Below are 13,435 nucleotides of genomic sequence, written 5' to 3'. Positions count from 1 at the left end.
CATCAGAATTTTGTTTCCCTATACGTAACTAAAGACATGCCCACTATAAATTGATGCAGAAAAGCCACGAATCTGTGATTTAGCAAATTGCGAAATGTGCGAAACCTACTTTTTCAAATTCCTCATAGTCTGTGAGTCCCATATGCAGGTGGGATAGAATTCTGTACACATGGCAGGCGTCAAAAATTATACATGTCATCCAGCAGGTGGTGGCATAATCAACCTGTTTTGGCCTGGAACTCCCATATAGCACATTCAAAAACCTTATATGCACTCGACACACAAAAAAGTTGGACTTTTGAATTGAATTATGTCCTGCTCAATGTAGATTTTTTTATAATTATCAAATTTAATCAAAACAACCAAATGTAAACGTTCAGTGTGTAAGATAAAGGGTCTCTATTTGCAGAATATGGCAATAATATTCATAAGTATGTTTTCATTACTGTATAACCACCTGAAATCAATACCAGTATCAGTAATCGGTCAGACTACTTCTACTTTTGCTGCTCCTACTATTACAACAACAAAATAAGAGGCAAAACCAACTTCATGAAATAGGTTAAAAAACAAATTATTAAAAGCCTGCCACTACATTAATAGGTTTGTCATTGTAGTGCTGCTCTGGTGTAATTGGCATTTATGTAAATGTACACCTTTTTCTTTTCTGCTTACATCTCTGCACATTCCCTATGTCAGACCCTGATGTCCTGGACACATGGTTCTCCTCTGGACTGTTTCCCTTCGCCATGCTTGGCTGGCCTGAGCAGGTACCACACTTCCTCCAACAGCCTCCACAGTCATCAGTATATGAATAACCAACTCGAAGTATTTCTCCCAAATATTCTTCTTTTGTGCGCTCACCATTCTGGTATCAGACCTATGTATTGTACCTTCTCTGCTGTTACATTCATTGTAAACGATATTGTGTCTTGTATGGACAAAAGGAAGCATTGACGTCATTGACTTGTCAAAAGTGTTCAATACAGTTGATCATTCTCTGCTTATTCAGAAGTTATGTAATATTAGGTTAAATTCAGTGGCTTGTAGATGGTTTCAGAATTATTTTTATGAAAGATTTCAGTGTCAGAGCTAGAAATATCCAATCAGATGTTTTATCAGTAACAAAAGGTGTTCCACATGGATCAATTCTGGGTCCTGTCTTGTTCAATTTATATTAATAATATTACTCTTCTTTGACTGTAATGTCCATCTTTACACAGACGCACGCTATTCTGTATTGTTTTTCTGACTCTGTACAACTTGCTGTTGAGAACTGACAACTTTATTTTAGTCCTCTTCAAGATCCACTTGTCAGCCTTAAATTAATACTTAATGGCTTAGGCTTCAAGTCCCACGGGTTTATTCTGAACTTGACACCTCAATTATTTTTGAAGCTTAAATAAATGTTTGATTGAATTAATACTGGTAATCTCACCCTCACTTCCTACAGACCACTGACCTTCAACGCTTCTACCCCAATTCCATTCTGGAGACGGGTAGTGACCTTATCTTCTTCTGGGTGGCAAGGATGGTGATGCTGGGCACAGAGCTAACTGGAAAGCTGCCTTTTAAACAGGTACTTATAAGTATAATGAGAAACAAACAAAAGATAAGTATTCATACAAACACTACTGATGAATACAGTGTAAGCCCATCCTGTTGTTTTTCTCTCTCCTGTTCCTGTTCCCATTATGCCTCTCAGGTGCTACTTCACTCTCTGGTGAGAGATAAACATGGCAGGAAAATGAGTAAATCTCTGGGAAATGTCATCGATCCATTAGATGTTATACATGGAGTCTCTCTAGAGGTAGGTAGCATGTGAGCTTGGTCCAGGAGGCAAATTACTGTTAAAGACTTGCTGATATCATTCACACTTTAAAGTGGTCTCTGAAATATTATAATCTGAGCCCACCCAAGCACCCCAGTTAAGTAGTAAAGTGGAAATTTATGGAAATAGAACAGCATCTCCATCAATATACAGTACAACTTTTTGCTATCAATGTGTAGTGGGGTTTTTTAATACCACATTACCAATATACCCTTTCATATCCTGTCTGCTTCCTATTTTTGGAAGAGAAAAAGAAAAACATTGTAATTCTTCCACTATCAGTAGTAAACAGAAACTGAAAACTTTATTTATAGCATAGTCGTTCGAATGAATATTTATTTGTAAATTTTTTAATAATATTGTATTTCTTTTATTTTATAATAATCTCATGTTTGTTGACCTACCTCAATTCAAACCACAAAAGTTTTCAAAGTAAAGCAAAGCAAACAACTGCTTTTGTGAGACGCTATTTTGTTTTTATTTTGCATGAAACCACTGGATTACCACAAAAAAAAGTATGATTTCCACACTCAGAAGGAGTTGATGAAAAGTCATCAAATATTGTCTGGAATGTGAGAAGTACTGCCGGAGAACTGATAAGGTTTTTCTGTGGTGAAGTGAAGAACAGCTGATGGTAGTTGGATTTAGCCTTCGGAGACAGCCATCTGTTCCCTCAAAAGACATTTTGTTTGGAAACTCTTTCTCCCTTGTTTTTCTTTTTCCTCGCAGAGACTTCAAGAGAAAGTCAAGAAGGGGAACCTTGATCCCAGGGAGCATCTGGTTGCCATGGAAGCACAGGTCATCTCCCCTCTCTCCTATCTGTTTCTTTCTGGCTGACTGAGCACACTCATTACTTCCTCTCTTATCTTTCTGCTCCATATGCTTCCTCACAGAGAAGAGACTTCCCTAAAGGGATTCCTGAGTGTGGGACTGATGCTCTGAGATTTGCCCTTTGCTCTCACAAGATGCAGGGTGAGTGACTTACCTCTGCTCACTTTATCTGACAATGAATGCCATTTGTCAAGAGTGAATGAATGTGTGGTGCTGTGTGCATGTGAAACAGTGTTCAGGGAAAAGAAGATGCAGTGCAACTTTAACTAGAATCAGAGAGATGAGTTGTGATGGACTAGAGTGAAAAAGTGACAGGACTACAGATTGTTTTTCACAGATCTTTTCAATCTCTTTTTGCCCGTTACAGTTTGGTGGGTGATTTGTTCTGTATCTTCTTAAAAGTTGAGCTGTTTTTAGTTTATTTCATTTTGCAACAAAGAAATGCAGCTGCACTGCACTGCACAAGAATGTCACTTGTTCCTGTGCTCCTACACTTTCCCATGCTTGTGCCTGGAAGGATTTACTCTCATGGAATAATGAATGTGTTCAGCAAATATGATGTGATAATGAATACGATTCAGTTAGTCCAGTTGAGGGGCTTATCAGAAACCAAAACACAGGATTTTAAACCTCTGGAAAGTTATCACAGTGGCAACTATTTTATCTTTCATTTCGAGGTAAACTGTAGAAATACATTGTTCACAGTACCAAGTAATCCACCAGGAATGTGCGCATGTGTTGGAAATGAGTAAAAATGCTGTCTCAAGAGGTGTCTCACAGGACAGTGAGGCATCAAGTGTGGTTCAAACTGGATTGAATGATCTTTTCCTGTCTCGTAAGATGCCTTCATCCTGCCCCTGTAACAGTCAGTCTGTGCGCCAGCGGTAGCTCATGAAAAATGGAAAAGATGGCAGACAAACAAGCTGAAATTCTTCTACAAATATTTTTAGTAGTTTTTTTGCTTAAATTTTTTGAAACATTGGCAAGAACTAAACACTGAACTATCATATTAGCCCATGACTGTAACCAACCAAGTTTGTTTCGTCTGATTTCAGAGGCTTCTGCTAGCTAGCTAGCTGACGCTAAGGATAGTGACTAACTGAAGAGAGGCAAGACAGGTTGCTGACGTCACACGTAACTGTAAATGCTGCCCTAAAAGACTGTTCGTAACTAATGTTCATAGAGATGACTTCACTCGAAAGTGATTCCTTCTGAGTCACCTATTACAGTAGTAAGAAAGCGATTCTGTTTCAAACAGAGCCCGATCTTATACAGTTTTATGGCTAGTTGAAACATATTTTTGCCCGTCATTTTTTTTTGTTTTCATCAAAAAGTTAATTTTGGACCCTGTACAAGCACACTGTATTTTTTTCTGCCTCTCTCTCAGGAGAAGACATCAGTCTGTCCATCTCTCAGGTCCTGAGCTGCAGACACTTCTGTAATAAAATGTGGCAGACGCTGAGATTCACACTGGGAGTTCTGGGTGACAACACAACACCAGTGGGAAAACTGGACGAGGTACAGCAAAGAACCCACCCACTGGACTGTATTTTAATTATTTTTAGGGTTCCTGCACGAAATTGGGCGCCTTGTGATCAAAAGTTATAAAGAAACGACTTCCTGTAGGTTACAGTCAACACAGAAAGTGTCGTTTTAACACGAAACGTTGCACAGTACCTTCCAAGGCCCCGCCACTAGACGGCATTAAAAATTAACTCATATCATATCTCCACATCAGTCCATCTAATTATCACCAATTTTGGTGGTATAGAATGGTGCACATGTGGCAGATGCCAAAATTCACCAGCAGTTGGTAGGTAGGTTTATTGTCGCAATATAACAAGTTATAAAGTGAAATTGAGTTTCTAACTCCCTTCTGCTACATAGCAGACAATATACATTAATAAAGAATCAATTATGAAAAATGGTAAACAGGAATAAACTATCATCAGTGGAGCAGTGCTGAGGATGAATAAGAGTTTTAGAGTCTGATAGTTTGGGGGAAAAATCTGCTCTGCAGTCTGGTGGTGCGGCAGCAGAAACTTCTATATCTCTTCCCAGAAGGCAGCAGGGTGAACAGGCTGTGGCTGGGTGGCTACTGTCCTTTAGTATCCTTTGGGCTCTACGTAGACACCTCAACTCACCGATATCACTGATGCTCTGGAGATGGGTACCAATGATCTTCTGAGCAGTTTTAATCACCCGCTGCAGAGCCCTCCGTTCCTGGGCCGTGCACATCCCATGCCAGTTAGTGATGTTTCCAGTCAGGATGCTTTCTATTGCTCCTCTGTAAAAGCTGACAAGAACTTGGCATGGGAATTTGGCCTTCTTAAGCTTCCTCAAGAAATACAGTCACCAGCGTGGAGATGTGAGATGTGCGTGGAGTTAGCACTATAATCAAGGTATGAGCATTGATCCTACATAGTAAGTCACACATTCCCAGAACTGAGCTGCATCTTGTGATATAGGCCGTGCCCATTTTTGCTTAGACTTTAATTTGTCTACCCATGTTTTGAGTCATGTCACTTCAAACTGAACTGGTAACAAAAAAAAAAATCTGAAGAAGAAGAATCTGTGAATCAAACAGACACTGGTTCCAACCAAAGGTGTTGACGTTGAAATTGACTGAGTATCAGACAAATCTACTGTGACACAATGAAGGGAGCCCAGCGGAAGCTCCGTTTTGAGATGTAGTTTCATAAAACATGATTTTTTGTAGAGGGCTCTGTAATGTAGCTTAAGCAACAGTTTTTCCTTTTTCCAAAATTCAGACGACTCCCCTGAGCAGCATGGACCGGTGGATCTGCTCCAGACTCTACAGCACAGTAGTACACTGTGAGCAGGCCTTTGAATCCTACGAACTGCATACAGTCACATCTGCCCTGTACTCCTTCTGGGTACACAGCATGTGTGATGTCTACATGGTGAGGAACATTAGTTTTTACATAACATTATGAAAGTGTGTGACATTCTTTGATGTTATCAATAAAAGGACATACCTGAATTGAGATCAGTACTTGTTTCCTTTGTATTAGCAGGGATCACTCACGTGATATATTTAAAAAAGTTTAAAAAAAGAAAGGTTTGTTTGTTAAGTTGGATGTTAACAGATTAATGTAAAGTGTGTTTGAGTTGAGCACACAGTAGTTATGCCATTATGGAAATATAACCAGTGTCATTTTATTCTGTTTGTATGGGTATCCTGTAGGAGTATCTGAAGCCTGTGCTGATCCGGCAGGATGAGGTGGCAGTGGTCCAGACTAACACAGTAAGGCAGGTGGCCAGCAGTGTCCTCTATCACTGTGTGTCCACTTCTCTGGCCCTGCTATCCCCCTTCATGCCCTTCATCACTGAGGAGCTGTGGCAGAGACTCCAGCCATTTAGACCTGAAGCTGCTGCCCAGACCAGCCTGTGTTTACAGCGGTACCCCCACTCCTCTCAGCTGGTAGGACTACAACTACTAAAGGGGATCTATTATGCTTTCCCTTATTTTAATTTTTAACCTTTATTTGACCAGGAGTAAATGACTCATTTGGATTAAGAACCTCTTTTTGCACAAGTGTCCTGTGTTGGGATCTGGTAGGGGCAGGTTTGATTATCAGCAACAAATCAAAGACAATATTAATACAGCTATTAGTATTATGAAATTATTAATAAAGATTAATAGATAACCAGGTACTTCCCCGTAATCAGGGACCAATAATCAAACATGAAAAACAGTCTCAAGAGGTTGCTTGCGTATGAATGCTAATAATAAACACCGTTGTACATTTATAGACAGACAACGAAGGATGAATCAGCACACTGGCCATCACAACCAGCTGTTATTACAACGCAATACACAAAGCACCTCTGGATTACAGATGTGTCTGTATACAGATGTTCGTGTGGTGTGTGAGCGTGTATATGTGCAGTTGTGACTGATCTGTATTTAAGTATGTTACCTCCTGCAGCAGATGCTATCAACGGAGGCGGAGAGCGATATGTGCTCTCTCCTTTTAAAGGTTCAGCATCACTCAGGTGTGATTGAACTACAGCCCGACCGATATGAGATTTTTAAGTCCGATACTGAATTCGATATTTGAAAACTCTGATAGCCGATATATCGTCCGATATTCTTTTCCCCCTTATTTTAAGAAACTCATAACATAAACAAAGATTAAGTTAAAAAAAATCTGATATATTATAAATTATAGAGCACTACTACTAATGAACATGTGGTATGTACTGTGGGGGCCAGCAAAACAGAAACTATAAAAAATACCAATAATAATAATACCATATATCATCTCATGTCATTGCTTTAATAATAATGATTAACAGGGCTCTCATACATAAGCAAATAATTATGTACAGGTGCTGGTCATATAATTAGAATATCATCAAAAAGTTGATTTATTTCAGTAATTCCATTCAAAAAGTGAAACTTGTATAATACATTCATTCCACACAGACTGATATATTTCAAGTGTTCATTCCTTTTAATTTTGATGATTATAACTAACAACTAATGAAAACCCCAAAATCAGTATCTCAGAAAATTAGGATATTGTGAAAAGGTTCAATATTGAAGACACCTGGTGCCACACTCTAATCAGCTAATTAACTCAAAACACCTGCAAAGGCCTTTAAATGGTCTCTCAGTCTAGTTCTGTAGGCTTCACAATCATGGGGAAGACTGCTGACTTGACAGCTGTCCAAAAGACAACCATTGACACCTTGCACAAGGAGGGCAAGACACAAAAGGTCATTGCTCAAGAGGCTGGCTGTTCACAGAGCTCTATGTCCAAGCACATTAATAGAGAGGTGAAGGGAAGGAAAAGATGTGGTAGAAAAAAGTGGACAAGCAATAGGGATAACCCGCAACCTGGAGAGGATTGTGAAACAAATCCCATTCAAAAATGTGGGGGAGATTCACAAAGAGTGGACTGCAGCTGGAGTCAGTGCTTCAAGAACCACCACGCACAGACGTATGCAAGACATGGGTTTCAGCTGTTGCATTCCTTGTGTCAAGCCACTCTTGAACAAGACACAGCGTCAGAGGCATCTCACCTAGGCTAAAGACAAAAAGGACTGGACTGCTGCTGAGTGGTCCAAAGTTATGTTCTCTGATGAAAGTAAATTTTGGACCCAACAATGCAGAAGAGCTGAAGGCCACTATCAGAGCAACCTGGGCTCTCATAACACCTGAGCAGTGCCACAGACTGATCGACTCCATGCCACGCTGCATTGCTGCAGTAATTCAGGCAAAAGGAGCCCCAACTAAGTATTGAGTGCTGTACATGCTCATACTTTTCATGTTCATGCTTTTCAGTTGGCCAACATTTCTAAAAATCCTTTTTTTGCATTGGTCTTAAGAAATATTAAAATTTTCGGAGATACTGAATTTGGGATTTTCATTAGTTGTCAGTTTTAATCATCACAATTAAATGAAATAAACAATTGAAATATATCAGTCTGTGTGTTATGAATGAATATAATATCCAAGTTTCACTTTTTGAATGGATTTACTGAAATAAATCAACTTTTTGATGATATTCCAATTATGACCAGCACCTGTATATATTTTTTGTCATGTATCTTACATGTAATCTGCCACAATGACTACTTTCTACATCTAGTTACTCTGTTAATTCTATCCAATTCTACAGGAATGGTTTTTTAACACACTTCTGGCTCAAGGCTACAGTGACAAAGAGGAAACTGTGCCCTTGAATTTATCTAATACTACATGACTGTCCACAATGAGGACCTGCAACTGTGTGTTAGATACTTGTTCAGCTCACATTTAATAATTTCTGACACTCCGACTGTAACTAGACACACTACAGTGTAATTGCTCTTTAATTTTAGCGCTCTTCCACTGATAAACACTGCATTAGCTTTGTGGCTAATTTAGCAACAGGCAGCATCATCTGCTGTTGGCGATGTTAGAAAATCTTTAGAAGTAATAAATTAGAGAGAAATTAGAGGACCAGTCACTAGAACTGCCAAATTGTTCTAGCAACTGGTCCTCTACTGTTTCAAAAATAAATCTACAATCACGTCTGTAAGCAGCATAGCCACCTCCATGACATTAAACACTCTGCTGTGAGCCTGGAGAGGGCAGAGAAAAACGGGAGGGTTATCATGTCTGGATGTCTGGTCTCCGGAGAGGAAAAGGGGCTGTTTTCATTAATATTTAAGTCATGTAATTGACGTGACAAAAGACCAACTCACCGGGAACACAGAGTGTGAGAGCTAACAGGTGCTCCTCACCGTAGCTCGGTAGACTGCGGTCAGCTCATGTTTTGTTCTGTGGTGCTGCTGTGTTGTTAACAGGGGAGCTGCAGCACGCCCTTTAGTGGGCAATCTATGCAACACTCTTGACATGAGGGAAGGATCTGACTCTCTGTTTCTCTTTTTTAATAATCACACCGATGCAGATATATCTGGAAGTAGCTTATATCGGCCAATAATATCTGCAAAACCATAAATTAGTTGGGCTCTTGGTCGGGCCAAACAACACAGTTTCAGATATAAGACATAGGGTATGTTATACAGGATTTGTTGCTGAAAATAGCTTGGTTTGATGTAGATGCTGAACAGTATATCACAGCATCATCGACATAACAGTGTGTTTGAAACATTTTTAAGAAAAATGTTGCCTGGTCTGATGAGTCTCGATTTCAGCTGCAACATTCAGATGGTAGGGTCAGAGTTTGGCATAAACAACATGAAAGCTTGGATCCATCCTGCCTTGTATCAACAGTTCAGGCTGCTGGTGTAATGGTGTGGGGGATATTTTCTTGGCACACTTTGGGCCCTTAGTACCACCTGAGCATCGTTTAAACACATCAGCCTACCTGAGTATTGTTCCTGACCATGTCCACCCCTTGATGACCACGGTGTACAGCCGGGGCATGAACCTGCGACATTCTAGCTGTGAGGCCACAGTGCTATCCACTGGACCACCGTGCCTCAAGTCATCTCAAACTGGCTTCTTGAACATGACAATGAGTTCACTGTACTCCAGTGGCCTCCAGTCACCAGATCTCAGTCCAATAGAGCCCCTTTGGGATGTGGTGGAACGGGAGATTCACATGGATGTGCAGCCGACAAATCTGCAGCAACTGCGTGATGCTATCATGTCAACATGGACCAAAGTCTGTGAGGAACGTTTCCAACACCTTTTTTATGAATATTGTTATTGGATATTAGTTTTAAGACAGATATCTGTCATATCTCCAACTTAAAATCAACTTCACTGCGGTGCAAAGCGTGGAGTGTGGAATTTGCGACACAACATAATAAACGATAAAGCATAATTTTAAACGATAGATGTTTTTCCATTGTCAAACGATAGATATCGTCAGATCGCACAGCCCTAATCTAGATGGTCTTTTTCATTGTTGGTATGGAGAACTTGACATCCATTTTTCCCAAAAACAAGCTGAAATGTGGAATCATCTGACCACAGCACACAGTACCACTGTCTTTTTGTCCATCTGAGAGGATGTTGGGCCCGGAGAACTCTGCAGCGTTTCTGCATAAAATTGATGTATGGCTTCCTCTTTGCATAATACAGTTTCAGGTTGCATTTCTGGATGCAATGGTGGACTGTGTTAATAGACAATGGTTTTCTGATACACCCGAGCCCATGTGGCTTTATTTGACTCAGAAGCATGATGGTTTCTAAAGCTGCCTGCACACTGCTCAGACAGCGCCCAACTAACACCAACATTCTAAAGTTGGCAGTAGATGTTTCAGTCTTTAGAATGTTCAGAAAACCAACTGTCAGTCCACTCTGCCCAGACAGCAACTGACCAGACAGACTTTTGTTGCCTATTTTTTCTTATTTAAGTCACAGGGTCGAGGCTGCAATCACTTTTTGGAAAGTGGAAAACTACCTGTTACTGGTTGTATTGGCCCTTTTAAAGGTATTTCAACAGGTTGAAAGGACTGGGTGAGCTATAATTAGCCTCAACTAAAATATAACGCTTATAACTGAAATCGATTCATTTTGAGATCCTTTTAGTCACAAGTAGTGAGATGGAACCAGTTTTTTGGCTAGTGCAAAACTGTATTGGTTATATGGGCTGTATTGGCCATTCCAACAGCTAAAAAGGTGGATTGGTTGGCACAGAGCAAGCAAAACTAATGTCATATGTATAATTGCAAGAGAGACACTTTCTTTATTTTATTTATAGCCTAACCCAGCTGTGAAACATGTTAATTAAAGACTACAGTCTGTCATTCGTATTTGAATGTTATGACTGTTTGATCCAGATAAAAGCAGCTGTAGATGTATAGACACTAGGCGTTACAGCTTTAACATGCTGCCCGACTGGACATGTCAAACTCTAAAGACACCATCCGACTGACACCGACTGACGGCGCACACAGATCCAACAGTAGGTGTTGCGCACATAGACAGCTGCAGACCCCACGGATGCGGACTACTTCTGTTTATATTACTTTCTGGAGTCAGCTTGATGGACTTGTTCCACACGTGCAGTAGATTGGTTAGTTCCCTGGTAGCATAGTTGGCGCATGAAGATCATAAAAAACGCAGAGCCTACGCATATCCCCTTTGATGACGATTTTTTTGTCTCGTGGACCCTCACATACGCGGAAAGTACAATCCTTGCTTAAGGCAGTGCCGCCTGAGGGCTCAAAAGTGACGCACTGAACAGTGGTTCCGACCTTGCCCTTTACGCACTGAGATGTCTCCAAATTCCCTGAATCTTTTCACAATATTATGAACTGCTGGTTTTGAAAGGCTGAAATTCTCTGCAATCCTGCGTTGAGAAACATTCCCTTTGAACTGACAACTGACATGTTGTACCATTTTCTCACGAATGTTAGCACAAAGGGGTGAGCCCTGGCCCATCTTTACTTGCAAAGACTGAGCCTTTGGTGGCTACTTTTATATCCAATCATGACACCTCACTGTTACCAGTTAGCCTGCTTATTGTGGAGTCTTCCCAACAGGTGTTACTTGAATATTCTGTGTACTCTTCAATCTTATTTTATTCTAACTTTGTTTATATTTACAAAATACAATTACGCTGGTCAGTAAAACTATTGAAGATCTTTTCTTTGTACTTTTGTTAGTTAAATAAATGTTCAAATGAATGAACAAATCACTGATTTCATTTTTATTGCATTTAGGAAAATATCCCAAATTTTCTGGAAATGGGTTTTGTAAACAAAAGCAGATAGTGCAGACAGACCAACCAGTAGGGGGTCACTGGAGCTGTGACAGTGATGTGCCAACTGGACAATGCTGGTAACTGCGCCAGATCTCCAGGGGTCCCCAAAACAGCTAAATTTTGAAAGTATTTAACTGAAATAATCCCACCCCTGTCTCCAGGCCTCTCTCCAAAGCCACTTCCCCAAAGCACATGTTCATGTTAACGTGAATCATGATCGTGCATGTTTTAACTCCTAAATGTGTTCTGTTATTTTTAAAGGATTCTCAACTTTCCATTTATTTTAGCAGCTGTGTTTTTGTAACCTCCCCATCCTGCCAGGTACACTGGCATTTCCCTGAAGAGGAAAGAGATTTCCTGCTGGTCCAGGAAGTGATCCGAGTGACCCGCTCACTACGAGCCCAGTGTGGCATGACCAAAGAAAAACCTACAAGTAAGCAATTTAACAATTGAAAACAACCATTTATTTACCAAAAATAGCACTTCATGGATGAATGCTCAAAGACTGCTAGATTTAAACCAAATAGCAAAATACATTACGTTACGTTTTTGGTTTAAAATAAATGAATGTATTGCTTACTTAACATGTGGAAAAAGTGGTTTACTTCCATGTTGCGTGTATGTTGTGTTTTTCAGTGTGGGCAGAATGTTCACCAAGCCAGGCCGAAGTTCTCCTTCGCTTTAGCTCAGCTGTTTGTACTTTGAGCCGGATCTCTAGCCTCCATATCTACAGTCCTCATAGAGCAGACAACCTCCTCTCTGTCCACGTCACTCCTCCACCTACAGGAAGCCTCATCGGTGTGGTAGACCACACATGTCAGCTACATCTTCACGTTCAGGTATGTATCATCTTCCTTCCGACTGTAATATCATGCCCCCCAACAAATCCAGTGCCCCCCCACCTCCACCCAAAACAACCTCCACTCTTCTCTAAAGAGTTACAAAGAATATATTATCAGGCTATATTAAAAAACAAAACAAAAAAACCCCAAGGGAGATGCACAAGATAAACCTTTTTCAGACACACAAATACACACACACGCAGGCAACTTTGCTTCTCGCTCGTTGTAACGAGCCAAGTTCATTTCATTTGAACTTTGGTCGCGCAACGTTGTTCTAGTGTTTACCTACGCTGCTTCTGTCCTCTCTGTGTCTGTGTTTCAGCGAGGGCAGGCCTCAACAGCTCCTCCACACACACACACACACTTAAGCTGATGATACACGGGGGTAACTTTCTGAGCAATGTTGCTGGGCAATCTTGCTGATGACAAGTCTGACTATGTTTTGAACGGGCGCGGGCGGAGTGCTTGGTGGAGTGATGGCAGAAGGGGATTACGGTAGTAATCTTTACTCATTAACATTGACGGCAACATTGCCCAGCACCATTGCTCTAAAAGTTGCACCATGTATCATCAGCTGTACACCCACACACCGTCCAGTCAGGCTTTGTAAACAAGAAGGTGTTTTGCCCATGTGAGAGTAGCCTCCATCAGACCCACTTATACCATGTGTTCAGCAGCATATGGAGGCTGTCAAGTAATAACTTATTTGATAGGGGAAAGTTCACAATGCATGTTTT

The 13,435-nt window shown here is 40.6% G+C and overlaps 2 protein-coding genes across 4 annotated transcripts in view; both read left to right on the top strand.

Moving 5' to 3' along the window:
• The window catches only part of LOC123976309 (ankyrin repeat and MYND domain-containing protein 2-like), an 817,726-nt gene that overhangs the window by 224,993 nt on the left and 579,298 nt on the right, over nucleotides 1-13,435 (top strand). The window lies entirely within an intron of this gene.
• vars2 (valyl-tRNA synthetase 2, mitochondrial) overlaps nucleotides 1-13,435 on the top strand; it is a 39,828-nt gene that overhangs the window by 23,682 nt on the left and 2,711 nt on the right. For all 3 annotated transcript variants that reach the window (XM_046058336.1, XM_046058335.1, XM_046058337.1), the window contains exons 19-28: nucleotides 700-770; nucleotides 1,454-1,579; nucleotides 1,706-1,810; nucleotides 2,561-2,629; nucleotides 2,725-2,803; nucleotides 4,050-4,180; nucleotides 5,434-5,586; nucleotides 5,871-6,107; nucleotides 12,178-12,289; nucleotides 12,493-12,695. In XM_046058336.1, the coding sequence (XP_045914292.1) occupies nucleotides 700-770; nucleotides 1,454-1,579; nucleotides 1,706-1,810; nucleotides 2,561-2,629; nucleotides 2,725-2,803; nucleotides 4,050-4,180; nucleotides 5,434-5,586; nucleotides 5,871-6,107; nucleotides 12,178-12,289; nucleotides 12,493-12,695 (1,286 nt within the window). The remainder of the gene's footprint in view (nucleotides 1-699; nucleotides 771-1,453; nucleotides 1,580-1,705; nucleotides 1,811-2,560; nucleotides 2,630-2,724; nucleotides 2,804-4,049; nucleotides 4,181-5,433; nucleotides 5,587-5,870; nucleotides 6,108-12,177; nucleotides 12,290-12,492; nucleotides 12,696-13,435) is intronic.

Source organism: Micropterus dolomieu, linkage group LG09 (genome assembly GCF_021292245.1).
Source record: "Micropterus dolomieu isolate WLL.071019.BEF.003 ecotype Adirondacks linkage group LG09, ASM2129224v1, whole genome shotgun sequence".
NCBI lineage: Eukaryota > Metazoa > Chordata > Actinopteri > Centrarchiformes > Centrarchidae > Micropterus > Micropterus dolomieu.
Note: the sequence above shows the minus strand (reverse complement) of the source record. Positions and strands in the feature narration are given on the sequence as shown.